Source organism: Sarcophilus harrisii, chromosome 2 (genome assembly GCF_902635505.1).
Source record: "Sarcophilus harrisii chromosome 2, mSarHar1.11, whole genome shotgun sequence".
Taxonomy (NCBI): domain Eukaryota; kingdom Metazoa; phylum Chordata; class Mammalia; order Dasyuromorphia; family Dasyuridae; genus Sarcophilus; species Sarcophilus harrisii.
The window spans coordinates 49,647,857-49,664,020 of record NC_045427.1 but is presented as its reverse complement, the minus strand read 5'-3'; the positions used below and the strand labels follow the sequence as shown (position 1 = coordinate 49,664,020).

Sequence of the window (16,164 nt, the reverse complement as noted above, 5' to 3'; positions counted from 1 at the left end):
GGGAACTGAGTGTAGATTACATCATAGTATTTTCACTCTTTTTGCTGCTTACTTGCATTTTGTTTTCTTTCTCATTTTTATTTTTTGATATGATTTTTCTTATGCAGCATGATATTTGTGGAAATATGTATAGAAGAACTGCACATTTTAACATGCATTAGATTACTTGTCATCTAGGGCAAGAGCTGGGGGAAAGGGAAGGAAAAAATTTACAACACAGGATTTTGTAAGTGTGAATGTTAAAAATTATCCATTTATATATTTTGAAAATAAAAAGCTTTAATAAATAAAACAAAATAAAATAAATTTCTCTGGAAACATCCTGAAATTTCTATTTCTAAAGTCCTAAATCAGGTATCCTTAATAAAGGGAAGAAAATAACAATTATTAAGTGCTTACTTTGTGTTAGACACTGCTGAACCCTTAACAAATATCATCTTATTTGATCCTCACAATATCCCTGTGAGGAAAGTCCTATTATTACCCCCATTTTAGAATTAAGAAATCTGAGGCAGACAAAGATTAAGTGACTTGCCCAGGATTATTACACAGCTAGCTAAGTGTCTTAGGGCAGATTTCAACATGGGTCTTCTTGACTCCAGTTCTCTAAACACCACACCACCTAGATGCCTCTACAAAGAACAATAAAATGAATAATGGATGCAAAAGTACTTAATGAGATCTTACTTTATGCCAGATATTATGTGTTAAACTGCTAGGGATACAAAATACTTAAAGACAAAGGCAAAGTTCACTGCTGGTATCTCACAAATGTCTCATTCAAGCAAATTCTAATTTCTTTTCTAATTTCTAATTTCCATTCTAATCATGAATGATGTTCCATATCCATTAGATGTTTAAGCAATCTGTCAAATTTTGATTAACTTTCTAAGTTAATATTAGCACAGGAATGGAAAAAGTTGTATAACACTTTCTGAAGAGAAAAAATAAATATAACTTATAGCTTCTATTTGTTGTCACTATTAACAATTTTATTTTATCTATTTTTAAAAATATACATCAAGCCATGCAATTCTACTAAACAGTTTTAATATTTCTTTGTGTCCAGTTTTCAACATTGTGAGAAGCATATATATTACTCTGTCAATGTGATTACAAATAAATGGCTTTGGGGTCAGAATAGCTTGGTTTGAAGACTATCAGGTTGACAGAGCACTCAAGCACTGAGATCAGAGTAAAACACTAATGATAAGTAATCCCTATAGCTTTGAAAGAATAATTGTAGTATTCTAAAATGGAAATAAAATACAACATTAAGACAATACAAATAAAATACAACATTAAGACAATACAAATAGCCTTGAACCCATTTCAATAAAATTTTATCAGACTCCTATAATGAGTAAGTGCTGGAAATAAATAGATAGAAAATAGACCTTGATTTAAGGGAGAGACTCTTGGCCACACTAAATATGAAAAATATGATAAAATATGACAAAGTGATAAATATAAAAGAGAGGCCAGGACAATGTAGTGAGAAAAGAGAGACCACTTTCACAGTAGGAGACCAGGCAAGGATTTATTCAGAATTATTAGGAGTTCTAATCTATTTTTCAAACAGCTTCAAAAGTGATTTTCCTTAAACGCAGGTCTGGCTATGTCATTGTCTGACTCAATAAACTTCAGTGGCTTTCTGTTGCCTCTAGTATACAATATAAACTTTTGAGGATCTCCATAACTTGGCCTCATTCTATCTTTCCAGCTTTATTATACATTTTTCTCCCCTTCCTGGACACAAAAATCCAGGCAAACTGGTCTTCTCTCTGTTACTTCCGTATTTCTCATTCAATTTCCCATTTGTCTTTTCTTTAATCTTTTCCTTTGTTTGTAATATACTCCCTTCTTCACCTCTATCTCTGCCTTACAGAATCCTACGTTGATTCTGAACCTATCATGTCCTATAAGACAATGCAAGCTGATTAAGAGGGATTGCTGAGGCAGCTAGTTGGAGCAGTGGATAGAGCACCAGCCCTGAAGTCAAGAGGACCTGAGTTCAAATGTGACCTCAGACACTGACCGAGTCCTAGCTGTGGATCCTGAGCAAATCACTTAACCCCAATTGCCTCAGGAGAAAAAAAAAAAAAGAGGGATTACTTTATGGGTGGTGGTTTGTCTCCCTTGTGCCTGCCATTAATAAAACTTTGCTTATTGATCAGATCATATTTGGAGGATTATTATCAGGTCTGCTGGGGGACACAATGGCTAGAGTGGAGGGCTTGGAATCAGAAAGACACTTCAACCACTTAGTAGCAGACCCAGGGCAAATCAGTTCACCCTATTTGCCTCAAGTTTCCTCATATCTAAAATGAGCTGCAGAATGAAATGGTAAACCATTCCAGTACCTTTGCCAATAAAACCCTGAAGTGTTCATGAAGGGTCTCGGGAAGCAAAGCAGCACTCTAGTGCACAGAGCAAAGTGGGCTTGGAATTAGAAGACTCATCTCTGTGAGTTAAAATCTGGCCTCAGACACTAGCTAGCTGTGTAACCCTGGGCAAGTCATTTCACTCTGTTTGCCTCAGAGCTCCTCATCTGTAAAATAAGCTGGAAAAGAAAGTGGCAAACCTCCAATATTCCTGCCAAGAAAACCCCAATAGCATCACAAAGAATTGAACATGATTGAAACACACCTGAACAAAACAGGTTTTGGGAAATAATTCTTTTTTCACTTAACAATATTTTCCCCCAATTAATTACATGTAAAGACAGTTCTCAACATTTATTTTTCTAAGATTTTGAGTTCCAAATTTTTCTTCCTCCCTACTCTTTCCCCCAATCCCTAAGACAGTAAGCAATCTGATATAGGTAATACAAGTACAATCATGTCAAACTTCCATATTAGTAATGTTATTTTTAAAAAAGCAAAAACATTACGCTTTGATCTGCATTCAGTCTCCATTTTCTCTCTGGATTGAATGGAAATTTTCTATCACGAATCTTTTGGAATATTGAATCACAGTATTGCTAGAAGAGTTTAATCTATTATAGATGATTATCATACAGTGCTGTTATTGTGTACAATGTCCTCCTGGTTCTGGGCAATATATTTATAAGCTAAATAGAGTCCAATAGTATTAGGTCAACTTAAGACCTGCTGAGAATCAATTGAAAAAACTACAAATGTTGAACCTGTAGAAGACTTATGGTTTAGGTTGAATATGGTGGTAAATGTCTTCAAATACTAGAAGTTATTACATGGAAACAAAACTGAGTTGGTTCTGTTAAGCCCCAGAAGATAACAATATGTGGCAATTTCATCTCCATGTACAGAAAGATTTCCTGACCATCAAAGCTAGTCCTAAGCATAAAGGGCTGCTGGAGTAGTAGGATGTCCCTCATTATAGATTGTCATGCAAATACTGGACAAAAATATGTTTTTTATGTTATAGAGGAGCTTCTTGATCAAATATAGTTTCTAATCTTTAAAAGTAAAAATTCCCGAGCTTTGATGAGATTTGGGAGAGCATCTCACTAATGCGTAGTTTCCCTCCCAAATTAAAAATTGGGGGAAAAAAACAAAGCAGCATGTGAATTGGCAACAATCAGTTTGGAGATCTGTTGATCTATTTATTGGGTATAGTTTTGAAACAAGTCGGGGTAATATCTGAACTTTTGAGTAGAAAAAATCTCTGTGCCAAGTTCCTTTCTCTGAAACTTAATAGTCTCAAGACAATGGCCTTCAGCAACTGAGAGGTTAAGTTTCTCTCTGGATTAGTCAATATACATGTCAAAGATATGCCATAGACCCTAGTTTTGCTGATTTTAAGACCAATTCTTTATTCTCAAAGCTATAATGAATCTCACTTTGAGAATTTAATAAAAATAATAACAACTAGTTTTCACCAATCTATTAAAATTTTTATCATTCAACAATGAAAGACTGAAATATCAATATTAATATTGATATTAATTATTAACATTATTAATAATTATAATAATATAATATAATGTAATATAATAATAATATAATTAATAATAATAATATTAAAAGACCTGGTGATTTCAATTGAATACATATTCAGTAAACATCTACTATGAGATCTATGTTAGGAACCACATGACAGTAGGTAGTAAGAAGAAAAATTACAGATACTTTAAAAATATTATAGTGTGAAAATATATTCTTTTATCATACAGAATTAACTTAAAAATTTTTAAATAATTTAAAAAATTGTTAAAATATAAAGTTAAAATTAAGAAATAGGCTAGAAAAGTGAGCAAACAATATAAAAAAGAACCAGACCACAGAAATTCACCATGGTGATAAGAAAATCAAAACATAAACTCAGAAAAAGGCAATAGTGTCAAAACAACTGTATCTAAAGAAAAATGCAAATTGGTTTCAGGACCAAAAAGAATTTCTAGAAGCTCTCAAAACGGATTTTAAAAAATCAAGACAGCTGGAGGTAAAACTGGTAAAAGAAATGAGAATGATGCAAGAAAATATTTCCCTCCCCTAAATAATAGCTTTTCATTTTCTAAAATACATGCAAAGGTAAGTTTTCCACATTTACCCTTGCAAAACCTTGTATTCCAAATTTTTCTCCTTTCCTTCTTCCTTCCCCCCTCCTCTAAACAGCAAGCAATCCAATATAGTTAAAACATAGATGTAAGACATCCATGAGGAAAAAAAAAAAGCCAACACAGCTTGGTAAAGGAGGCTTAAAAAATGGTATAGAAAATAATCTTTTAAAAAATTAGGTCACATGATAAAAGAGGCACAAAAATTCACTGAAGAGAAGAATTCATTAAAAAAAAAAAAGAATTGTCCAAATGAAAAAGGAGGTATAAAAGTTCACTGAAAAAAATAATTCTTTAAAAATTAGAATCAAGCAAGTGAAAGCTAAATTATTACATTAGGCATCAAGAAATTTAAAGAAATAATTATTATCATCACAGCACAGTGGTACATACTCATGGAATAATTCTCTTTTTTTAAAGTTGTTTTTAGCTGTTCAAATGCAGCTGTTTTCAATCTAGGGCTCCTAATGAGCTGTCCAGTAGATCAAAGCAAACTCTAGAAATTTTATTTGGGTTATGATACTCAAGAGTTCTCAATACAATTATTAGTATACACTAAAACTCTTCACATTCTGAAGTTATGGAATACTTCTGAGAAGAAAAATGGAAGAAAAGTCTTAAAATAAATGAGAATATATGATTTTTTTTTTCCTTTGAAGGACTCCCTGGGTCCACCTTAGTTAAGATGTGTATAGGATCACAGGAACATAGATCTGGAACTAGAAGGGTTCTAGTCACTGAGCCCAACCTTTTCATTTTATGAGAAAACAGGCACACAAAAGTTAAGGATTTATTTAGGATCAGAGAGTTAGTTAACATATGAGGCAGAAACTGAATCCGGTGGCATACAAACTTGTAAAGCTGCCTTCCTCTCCCATGAATACATTAATAAAAATTTAGAAAGGCCATCTTTCTACTGCCACCAGTAGAATAATGACCAAGGAATTTCATGAGAAACAATAGTAACTTTGCCTCATCTAATCTAGAACGGTACAAAATTGTTTGCAATTTGTGAAATTAAACTTAAGAATATTTCAAAGTCTGACAAAACGAAAAAATATCAAATCTAAAAGAAAGCAATTCTAGTCTCTCCTTCCCCCAGATCCCCAGAAACAAATTCATTTTGAGGGTTAAAAATAAGTTTGTTGGGGGCAGTTAGATGGTGTAATGGTTAGAGCACCAACCCTGAAGTCAGGAGGACCCGAGTTCAAATTCAAACTCATTCACTTAACACTTACTTGCTGTGTGACCTTGGGAGAGTCACTTAACCTCAATTACCTAATAAAACAAAACAAACAAACAACAACAACAACAAAAAACAGGCTTGTTTATATGCTAAAACTGAGATATGTTGTAATAGAAAGAACAACAAAATTGGGAAGGGGTTAGATTCCCAGATCTGTCTTTAATTTTTTATAACAGAGCAGGTTACTTCCCAACTGAGGGATCAGCTTTTTCATATGAAAAATAATATGGTTTCTTCAAGGTTCTGTTTATCTCTAAAAACTTCCTGATTTTATTTTTATAATTCATATTACAAGATTATTTAATATAAAACACCTTAAAGGTAGAAAGCTATCAAGACAAGAAGTGAAGAACTAAGAATATCTCTAGTCTTGCTATGTGTTGATATAAAAATCTCTTTACCTTCCTAAAATGATCTCTCAAAATACAGTGAAATATTCATTTATACATATAAAAATACAAAGTCAAACTACAGTAGAACTTCAAATAATGGTAAAGAGTGACAAGAGATGTGTAATATTTGTATGTTATTATTTGGTTCTATTTTGTACAATGAAAAGGCTTTAGGTGATTTTTAATTATTATCTATTGATTCTTAAGTTTATTAAATTCAACATATTTTTATACTTTTATTTATAAACATGAAATTAATATACATAGTAAATGAAATATTTAAATGTAAATAGAGCATGCTTTTACATTTTGCTTTATGTGGACTTTATAACTTTAAAATCAAGACATGACAGGCAGATTTTCACCCTTCTAATTTTTAGGTGAACAAAAAGAATACTGACACTATTATCATTTCATCCAGAAGTTAAAACAATGTAAAACAATTGCCATGACAAGGAATGCATGAATAAAACATTTGTCAAGCACTTACAATGTGCAAAGTCCTGTGCTAAATCTTAGGGATAAAAAAAGAAAGACAGTTTTTGCCCTCAAAGAGCTCAAATTCTAATGAGGAAGACAACCCAAATGGAAGATTTCAGCTACATGTTAGATGGAAAGGTTCCCTGGACTTTAGGATACAGTGGCAATCCCTAGAAATGGTGATACCTCTTCTTTAATAGCATTCTTCACTGACAAAATCAAGTCCAGTTATTGATGTTGAACCATTCGACTTCGATGACAACTACAGTGTTTTCTGGGTCTTCAGGAGCACCTGCATGAGCAGTTGCCAGGCTACCTCCTCAGAGGGGATCCTTCCTAGAATGAGGGTGGAGGGCTCTGGGCCGAAAACCCAATTATTCAACACTCTTGGAATGAGGGTACTGGGCTTTCTCCATTATATTCTGAGGGAAGATTTGTGGTCAAGGTAGTCATGGTGGTCTGGCTTGCCTGGCTTCTATCTTACCCTCAGTGTGTCTTTGCTTAGAATGAGTGAGGTTGTCTTGTGCTGCCTCTCTGGTAATGGCTAACAAATTGGTAGGAATAGCTAGCTCCTTCTCCACAGCAGCTGTTTCCCTGGAGGACTAAAGAACCCAGAAAGCACCTTAGTCATCAAACATTTGGCTTACAATTTTCAAATGGAGAGGTGGATGCCAAAAGTATCACTGGGTTAAAAAATAAACTTTTCTATAAAAGAAGGATGATGGACGATTGTAGCAGTAACATATTAATAAAGTAGAGTAGTAGAAGGTAAAAGCAATTTTTAAAAAAGCTTGGCAAAGATATTCAATGAGGCAAGTGACATAAGTGTTGGAGAAAAGATACAGGATCAGGTTTTCCAATTACAAATCCAGTGCCTACCACAAGTTGAACACTTTCCATTTACTGAAAAGTAAATTTCCTCATTAAAATTATACCCACATTCAAATATAAGAACAAAAACACATTCCAAAATAAAAAATAGATTTTGGGAGGTACATCTCTGGTCCTCTCCATTAGTGTGTTTAATCCTGAAGTAACTACATATCATTTTAATGCTATGTGATCTATTTTAATAGAATTCATTGTAATCTAACATTTTTTTTCTAAGAGGAAACAATTGCTAATCTAGAGAGAGATCAAACCTGAAGAAGAGTTCTTTGCTCACTTTCCACTAGGCCACAGTCCTCTGAATTTCATCATGCTTTCCAGAACTTCACTATCCCCCAGGATCATATTAACCTTGAAATGCATCTTGCTTTTAGAACCCCTCCCTCTTTCCCTCTCTCTCATTGGAGGGGGTGGAAAAAAGACAGTGGAAAGCCTTTCTCCAATCCTCTAAGGATGGTCCCCAGGACAGCCATCTCTTCATTTCCTACCAAGCCATTATCATGTCTCTGAACTGAGAACCTTAATCTCAGCCTCCCACCACCCCCTTCAGCTTCTTTTCATGTATCTTTTTTCTCCATTATATTATGAACTTGAGGGCAAGGATTATCTTTTGCCTTTCTTTCTATCTCTAGTGTTTATCCCAGTGCTAAGCATGCAATAGGTGCTTAATAATTAATGACTTCAAAAAACTGACTAAATGACTTTAAAAAACTGAAAAATAAGCATCATATATAAATCAGGGTAGACATGAAAGCAAAGCAATCAAATTCTCTGCTTGATTCCCCTCATTTATCAAAGCAATAATGACTAAACTCTAATACCAATAGAGAGAAATATAAGTCAAAATGTTTACTAAGAAAATCTATATGGTAGTGATCCAAGAAAAGTATTATGTTCTGATAAAGAAGCAACAGGTAACAACTAGAAAAATATCTATAATTAAGACATGAATTCTAGTGACAGAATATAATAGGGAAAGGAAAACAAAACAAAAACCGGAAAATACTAAATCCACTAGAGTTAGATTAGTTTTTCCTTAAACTTTCTTATTCTTATTTCAGCTGAAATAATGCCATTTCCTCAGTGAATAATTAATATTACTTAATAACCTTACTTTGCCACTATCGAGTAAATTTCCTTTTGTTAATAAATGTCCCACAACTACCATATTATTCTAATTTTGACTCTATCAGAACACTGGCTTGAGTAAGGTCCTTTCCTATACTTCAGTAGAGATCTCCAGAATAAAATAATTACCCCAAGACAGTAAGGAAATGACTGAAGCACAAAAAACTTTCATTTTTTAAGTCTGTACTTAAACAAACCCAATTTTGGACTTACCTTTAGAGTGTTTTCCTGAAGGCCTCTTGGGTAAAGACTCCTCAATGGAATGTGCTGATGTATGTAGTGCATTTTCCAAACTGTTACCAACACTATTTATAGGGGTCTCTGCTCTTGGGGTAACCTAAGGAAACAAAAACAAGCATACAATAATTATACATTTTCAACTTTTTTTCATTAAAAAAGTTAATTTTTCTTCTTGCATGACTGTGCCCACAGAATAAAACTAGCTGACAGTAGGAAATCTGTGGATTAATATGTAGTTTTGTAATTTTTAATAAATAATTTCTTAACTTGAAATAGTAGCCTAATGAGTAAAAATTATTATTTTTTAAAACTTTATTCCTATGTTACAAATCTAGAACTCCTTCAATTTTATGTGAACAATCAACAAGCAATTCTTAAGCATTTACTTTATGCCACAAACTTAATATTAGGTACTAGAGATAGAGATAAAAATCCAACTGTCCCTGTTCTCAAGGAGCCTACATTCTCTCAAAAGAAACAATTCATACACATGTAAGCAAATATAAAGGATTTGCAGAACAAAAGGCAGCAGTGGGGGTAGTAAAAGGAGCAATGGATTTGAAGTCAGAAGACTTGGGCTCAAATTCTGACTTAGCCAGGTTATGATCTGTGAGAGCCCTTGGGCAAGTTACTTGACATAAGATTGAACTACTCACGTTTCTACTACAGTATGGGTCTATGATCTTTTAAAAACATTTTCATAACTATATTTCAGGATAACTGGTTTCCTTTTAAAATACTATGTAGTTGATTTTATGCATCTAAAACATTATTCTGAAACAATAGGCTTCCCCAGACAAAGGCGTAAATAAAAGCTCCTATATTAGCAAGCATAAATAACTTCTGGGATGTTAAGAAACACTTTAAAAAGCCAAAATTGACAATAGGATTCTAATTTGGGTCAGAATGAGGTAAGAAAGATGCAAAAACAAATAAGACAGATGACAAATTCTAGAGACAAAATTTCTCTACCACGTATAATTAAAGTATATAATATAAATATACATATATAAATATATAATAATAAAGCAAATAAAGTATAAGGTTATGCCACTGATACAGCTACATCAGGGAAAAGGTCACAGAATTTTAAAAGGAAGTTAGGAAGATTTTTAAGGTGTTCAAGTTTCCTTCAGATTGCCACAAAAGGGGCTTTCTAGCTATTACCTTTTTTGCTCCTAATTAAACTTACAGACTACCTATTCCATTGCCTTCATTTTACAGATGAGGAATCAAGACCAAGACAGGTTAGTGACTTATATAACATTCCACAAATTTAAGCATCAGATCTGGTTATGACTTGTTTCCACTGTAGCATGCTACTTCAACGTCTCCTAAGAAGTAAAAGCAAAGTTCGGAATCCAGGTTCCTGGACTCTAAATCTAGTACTCTTATCATTATCCACTACCAGCATGTGAAATTTATTTTAAAAAGTGTTTGAATATAAAAATGTACAGCATGCTATTTTCTGTAATACAAATGCTTTTCTTTGTATATGAAAACTCTGCCAACCTCTTCACGGGATCTTTGCTAAGTTATCTGCCAAACAGTTCTAACAGAATTGTGCTGACCTATCTATCCATCCTTTCCTCCATTTTTTGCTAATATCAAGTATGCTTGATGATTTGTTTAGAGCTGGGGTATATGCCATTTGTGGCTGTTTTTCTAGGTAAAGAACCTATGACTCTGGTTTTACTAGTAGCAGGCTCTAACCAAGTAAGTTAATCATAAAATGAAATTATAAAACAATCAAGAGATATAGTTCTTGTTTAGCTGCCTTAAAAAATTAAAAGTATTACAACTTTCACTCACTTAGAATGGTACTTAGTAATACTATCTACTTTTTGAGGAGAGTGCTCTAGGACATTAAAAGGATTATACAAAGAGGAATTGATAATAATTGTTCAAATTGCTTTCTATAGCATTGTCAAACTGATGCCTCCACATCAGGCATGACTGCATTAGGGAAATAAAAGGAGATCTTTAGCACATAAGCCATAGCCCAAGGTTCTGTCTTCTGTTAGTCTATACTTTCTCCATTATTAGTTTCATTTAGTTTACCACTATGAAGAAGAATCCAAAATCCTGTTTTAGCTTTACCAAAGCTCTAGTTGCCATTATTTAACTGACTGTGAGACACCTCCACCTGAATGTCCAATTACCTCAAAAATTAGTCATCTTCTCTCTTCCTAATTTTCCTTTTTCCGATAATGGTATTTCTTAAGTTACCTAAGCTCCAAATTTTGGAAGTAATTTTGACTACCCCCTATCCAGGGACTCCTAAATCCTGTCAGAAAGGCCTTATCAATTCTTCATTCATAATGTATTTTTTTATTTGTCTTTCTTCCCCACTTTTCCCATTCTCAATAACAGAATGCTAGGCCTGGACCACATTATATCATACCAAGGCAGCCTTCTGAGTTTTCAGCCTCCCTTCCCCTGGTACATCCCTCCCCCTACAAATCTTACATAATAATGAAATTCTCTTAACACACTAATTTTATCATTCATTCAACAAACATTCAAGTCAACCACCCCTCTACTCAAAAATCTTCAGCGACTCTCTATTAACCTATACTACAAAAATTCTTAACTCTTTATCAACTGATCAATAAAATTAACACTAGGGTTTCAAAAATTCAGGTAAAGTAGTTTTGGCCTAAGAAAAGCTTGTAATCTGGCCAGGGAAGACAACATATGCTTAATCGGGTATGTACAAAAATAGAAAATAATTGAGGGTGGAGGAGCAGTATCTGCTGAGGTGGGAGGAATGCAGAGAGAATGTGAAAAGCATTTACTTAGAAGGTAGCCAATAAGATAAGCCTTGAAGGAAACTAGAGATTTAGTGAGAAGCAAGAACATTTCAGTAATAGGAGATAGCCAGAAAAGCTCACAAGCAGGAGACAGAATATTGTATGCATTCAAGAGGAAGGTCAGTTTGGGTTGGTAGGGAAATAACATGTAAAAAGGATAGAAAGTTAAGTTGTATGTACTATGAAAGGAAGTCTCAGGCTGTCATTCAGGACTCTCTCACAATCTGATTTGTAGTCTACTTTTTGAGCACTTCTCACTATCTACATAAACCTTCATTGCTTTACTTTACACTGTCCAATGTAAGCATTCCCTGGATCTCCATCTATTACAATCAGATCCAGTTATATGAATGTATTGGAATATTACTGTTCTATAAGAAATGATCAGCAGACTGATTTTAGAAAGGCCTGGAGAGACTTACATGAACTGATGCTAAGTGGAGTAAAAACAAGAGAGTATTGTACACAGAAACAAGAAGATTAGGTGAAGATCAATGAAGAACTTGGCTCTTTTCAACAATGAGATGATTCAGGCCAATTCCAATGGTCCTGTAATGAAGAAAACCAACTGCATCCAGAGAGAGGACTATGGGGATTGAATGTAGATCACAATATAAATAGTTTTACTTTTGTTGTTGTTTGCTTGTTTTTTTTTTTTTTCTCATCTCTCCCCACCCCCAATCCACAGCATGATAAATGTGGAAATGTTTAACCTATATTGAATTACTTGCTGTCAGGGGAGGGAGGAGATGGGAAAGGAGGGAGAACAATTTGGAACACAAGGTTTTGCAAGGATGAATGTTGAAAACTATCTTTATATGTATTTTGAAAAATAAAGTTATTTTTTAAAAAATCATATCCAGGGGCATATCCAGTGGATAAAGCACCAGACCTGAAGTCAGGAGGACCCGAGTTCAAATTTGGCCTCAGACACTTAACACTTCCCAGCTATGTGACCTTGCCTCAGAAAGAAAAAAAAAAAAAGAAAATAAATTTGCATATATATATATATATATATATATATCCAGTGACTTTTACAACCTAGACAAACTCGACCTCTCCCATCAAGTCTTCTCTGATTGATTCCTATTACTATAATCTTCTCTCTTCCTCCTTTAAAGTCACCTCTCCCCAACTTCCTTAAGATAGTTTACTAAATGATCAGATTTAGAGCAGGAATGTATTTTACAGATCAACTCCACTGTTCTCATTCTACAGAGGACCAGAGACTTTAACAGCCTAAGGCCACACACCAAAAGGAAACTTTTGTTGGATAGTGTGTGCCTAACACAGAAACAGCTCTAGTGTACTAAATGATCAGATTTAGAGCAGGAATGTATTTTACAGATCAACTCCACTGTTCTCATTCCACAGAGGACCAGAGACTTTAACAACCTAAGGCCACGCACCAAAAGGAAACTTTTGTTGGATAGTGTGTGCCTAACACAGAAACAGCTCTTTCCATTTTTTCATTCTCCAATGGAGGTTAGCTCCCACAAGACAACAGGAAAAGAACCACACCCTCATTAGACAGGTTTCAGAATAATGAGAGGCCCAGCTTTACAAACTATACCATAGTACTACTTACTCATCCCCAACCTTGAAGCTGTAAAGTGGAGTCCCTTCCAAAATCTCAGGAGAAAACAAGTCCAAAAGTAGAGGTTTACATCCTAACTCTAAGGCCATAATCAGATTCCAACAAGTTATGTATTTCCATTAACAATTATGTCAGGTCCCATTAAGTTTCTTCTGGTCATGTCCTCCATTCTCTCAGATCCTTACATTTTCGCCCCAGCTATCTATCTTGAAATTTTACTTAAGAACTTGTAGGGGCAATCCTTTTTTTCCATACATGAATAGGATTGAACTTAGAGAATATCTAGTGCATTCCCCTTCATTTTAGAAAGAAACTAAGACCTAGAAAAGTTGTTATTTGCCTAAGGTAATACAGGTATAGTATAAGTAGCAAGATGGGAAGATGAACTCAGGTATTTTCATTCCAAATCCAGCTCTTTTTCTACTACACTAAAATATACCAATAAAAGCACAAGGGACTTTTTTTTTTAAGAGCATTTATTTTCTTCAATATATCACTCCAAACTACTGCTGCTTAATTCTCCATATGTTCAATTTCCCCAACAAGATTTATCATCTTTACTTTGATATTTTGTTTATACACAAAGCGATCTTATACACATTTGAACTTCCCAGAAACCTTCAAAAATTTTTTTTGGTTATTTTGGGTTAAAGCTAATTTATCCCATGTGACTTAGGCAGTTCAACTCAAAAGATTTCTGACTCACACTCACGCTGAAGCATAGTCATTTTAGTTTTATGTCCTCAAGAGCAGAAATCTGATAATTTCCAAATGGTGCCGTTTAGCTAGGAAGATGATATTATGGTTATGTATCTTTTTCTTCTCAATAGTATTTTATTTTTTCTAAATACACATAAAGATAATTTTCAACATTCACTTTTGTAAGAATTTGTGTTTCAAAATTTACTCCCTCCCACCTTTAATTCCCCCTTCTCAAGACTGAATCTTAATTCAGTATTTTTTTTGCAATTTATAAATCTATTTTATATAAGTAAAAATTAGTATGACACAGATTACATGCTGCCAATTTATATTCAATTAGTAATGCAGATCATCAAGTGAATTTTGAATAAGATTTCAGTGTAACCTGCATTTTTGATTTCCTTCACAAGCTAATTGTACAATATTTTAGAGTCTGATTCTTTTTGTACAGCAAAATAACGTTTTGGTCATGTATACTTATTGTGTATCTAAGTTATATTTTAATATATTTAACATCTACTGGTCATCCTGCCATCTAGGGGAGGGGGTGGGGAGGTAAGAGGTGAAAAATTGGAACAAGAGGTTTGGCAATTGTTAATGCTGTAAAGTTACCCATGCATATATCCTGTAAATAAAAGGCTATTAAATTAAAAAAAAAAAAAAAAGAAAACGATAGGGAAAATGTTATGCAGCTTAAATTTAAAAAAAAAAAGATTTCAGTGTAATATAAAGAAATAATAACCACTAGAATTGTCCAGAAAATGGATTAAACTACCTTGGAAACTGATCACCTTGTTTTTATGTGAAGATCTATCAGTAATGTTGGAAACAGAATAAACATAATAAGTAGGAATGTGGCCTGGTAATCCCTAAGGTACATTCTAAGTATAGATTCCTAAAATTATAATTTTAAGAGTATTCAAAAACTTCTCTATGAAAAAGTGATTTTTTTGGAGCTGACACATTTTCCTAGGTGTTTAATTTCATATACACAAGTACACACATATACACACACATGCATGAGTTCACATACACATAATTATCCCATTAAATGTATGTAACTTTTAAAAATGCATGCATAATGAATCTGAAGCACACTGAAGACAAATCCACTTTAGATGAGTTCATGTTGAACAGCTCATAAGATGCTTATATAAATACTGGCTGATAGATTAGCCTATGTATCTTTCTGCCTTATCTACCTGGATGTTTCTGCATCTGAATCACAGAACTGATAAAAATTTTGGTATCATGTGATCCAATAACATATAAATGATAAAATCAGAATAATTATTATGAAATGGCAAGTTGCGAGGCCCTTCAAAAAATACATGGTAAGGAGCAGCTAGGTGGCACAGTGAATAGAGTACCAGCCCTGAAGTCAGGAGGACCCGAGTTCAAATTTGACCTCAGATCATTAACACTTCCTAAGCTGTGTGACCCTGAGCAAGTCACTTAACCACAATTGCCTCTTCATTGGGGTTAAAATCCAGGATATGGATTTTGATCCAGCAAAGAATACTGGGAAGAGACAACTATACAGAAAACTCTCAAAAACTCAAGGACAATATCCAGGAAAGGATGGTCAACAGGGTCAAATTCTCTAGAGATTAAGAAGAACGAAGACTGAGAAAAGGTCACTGAATCTAGCAATAAAAAACTGTTGAACCTCAAAGAGAATAGTTTTAAGTTTAATGATAGAATTAGAAGTCAAATTGCAAAGGGCTGTGAGGTAAGATGAGGAATTAATTAGACAGTAAATATAGACAAGATTTTTCTAGAAGCCTAGTTGAAAAAAACATGAGCCATGTTAACTCATAAATAAAAATTCACAGTATGTTTTGTTTATATTCATGTGTGACATGTCTCCTTTACTGTATTTTGTATCCCCAGACCTTAGTACAGTACCTAATACAAAATAAACATTTAATAAGGGTTTAGCTGATTCTATGAAACCTCTTCTTGACTGAAGCAGAATGGCATTTAAAGGGGGAAGATGATAAGGATCACACAGGGAAAACAAAGAATAATCATAATAAATAGCCTAAGTGTCTTACTGGTATCCTCAAGATGTATTAGCCTAAGTGTCTTACTGGTATCCTCAAAATGTTTTGGATGGTTTGTCTGTGGTGAACTTG

General features: G+C 33.8%; 1 protein-coding gene across 2 annotated transcripts in view; it reads right to left on the bottom strand.

Annotated features, from left to right (window-relative positions):
* The window catches only part of ZCCHC14 (zinc finger CCHC-type containing 14), a 111,594-nt gene that overhangs the window by 63,009 nt on the left and 32,421 nt on the right, over positions 1 to 16,164 (bottom strand). For both annotated transcript variants that reach the window (XM_031950169.1, XM_031950168.1), the window contains exon 2: positions 8,888 to 9,011. In XM_031950169.1, the coding sequence (XP_031806029.1) occupies positions 8,888 to 9,011 (124 nt within the window). The remainder of the gene's footprint in view (positions 1 to 8,887; positions 9,012 to 16,164) is intronic.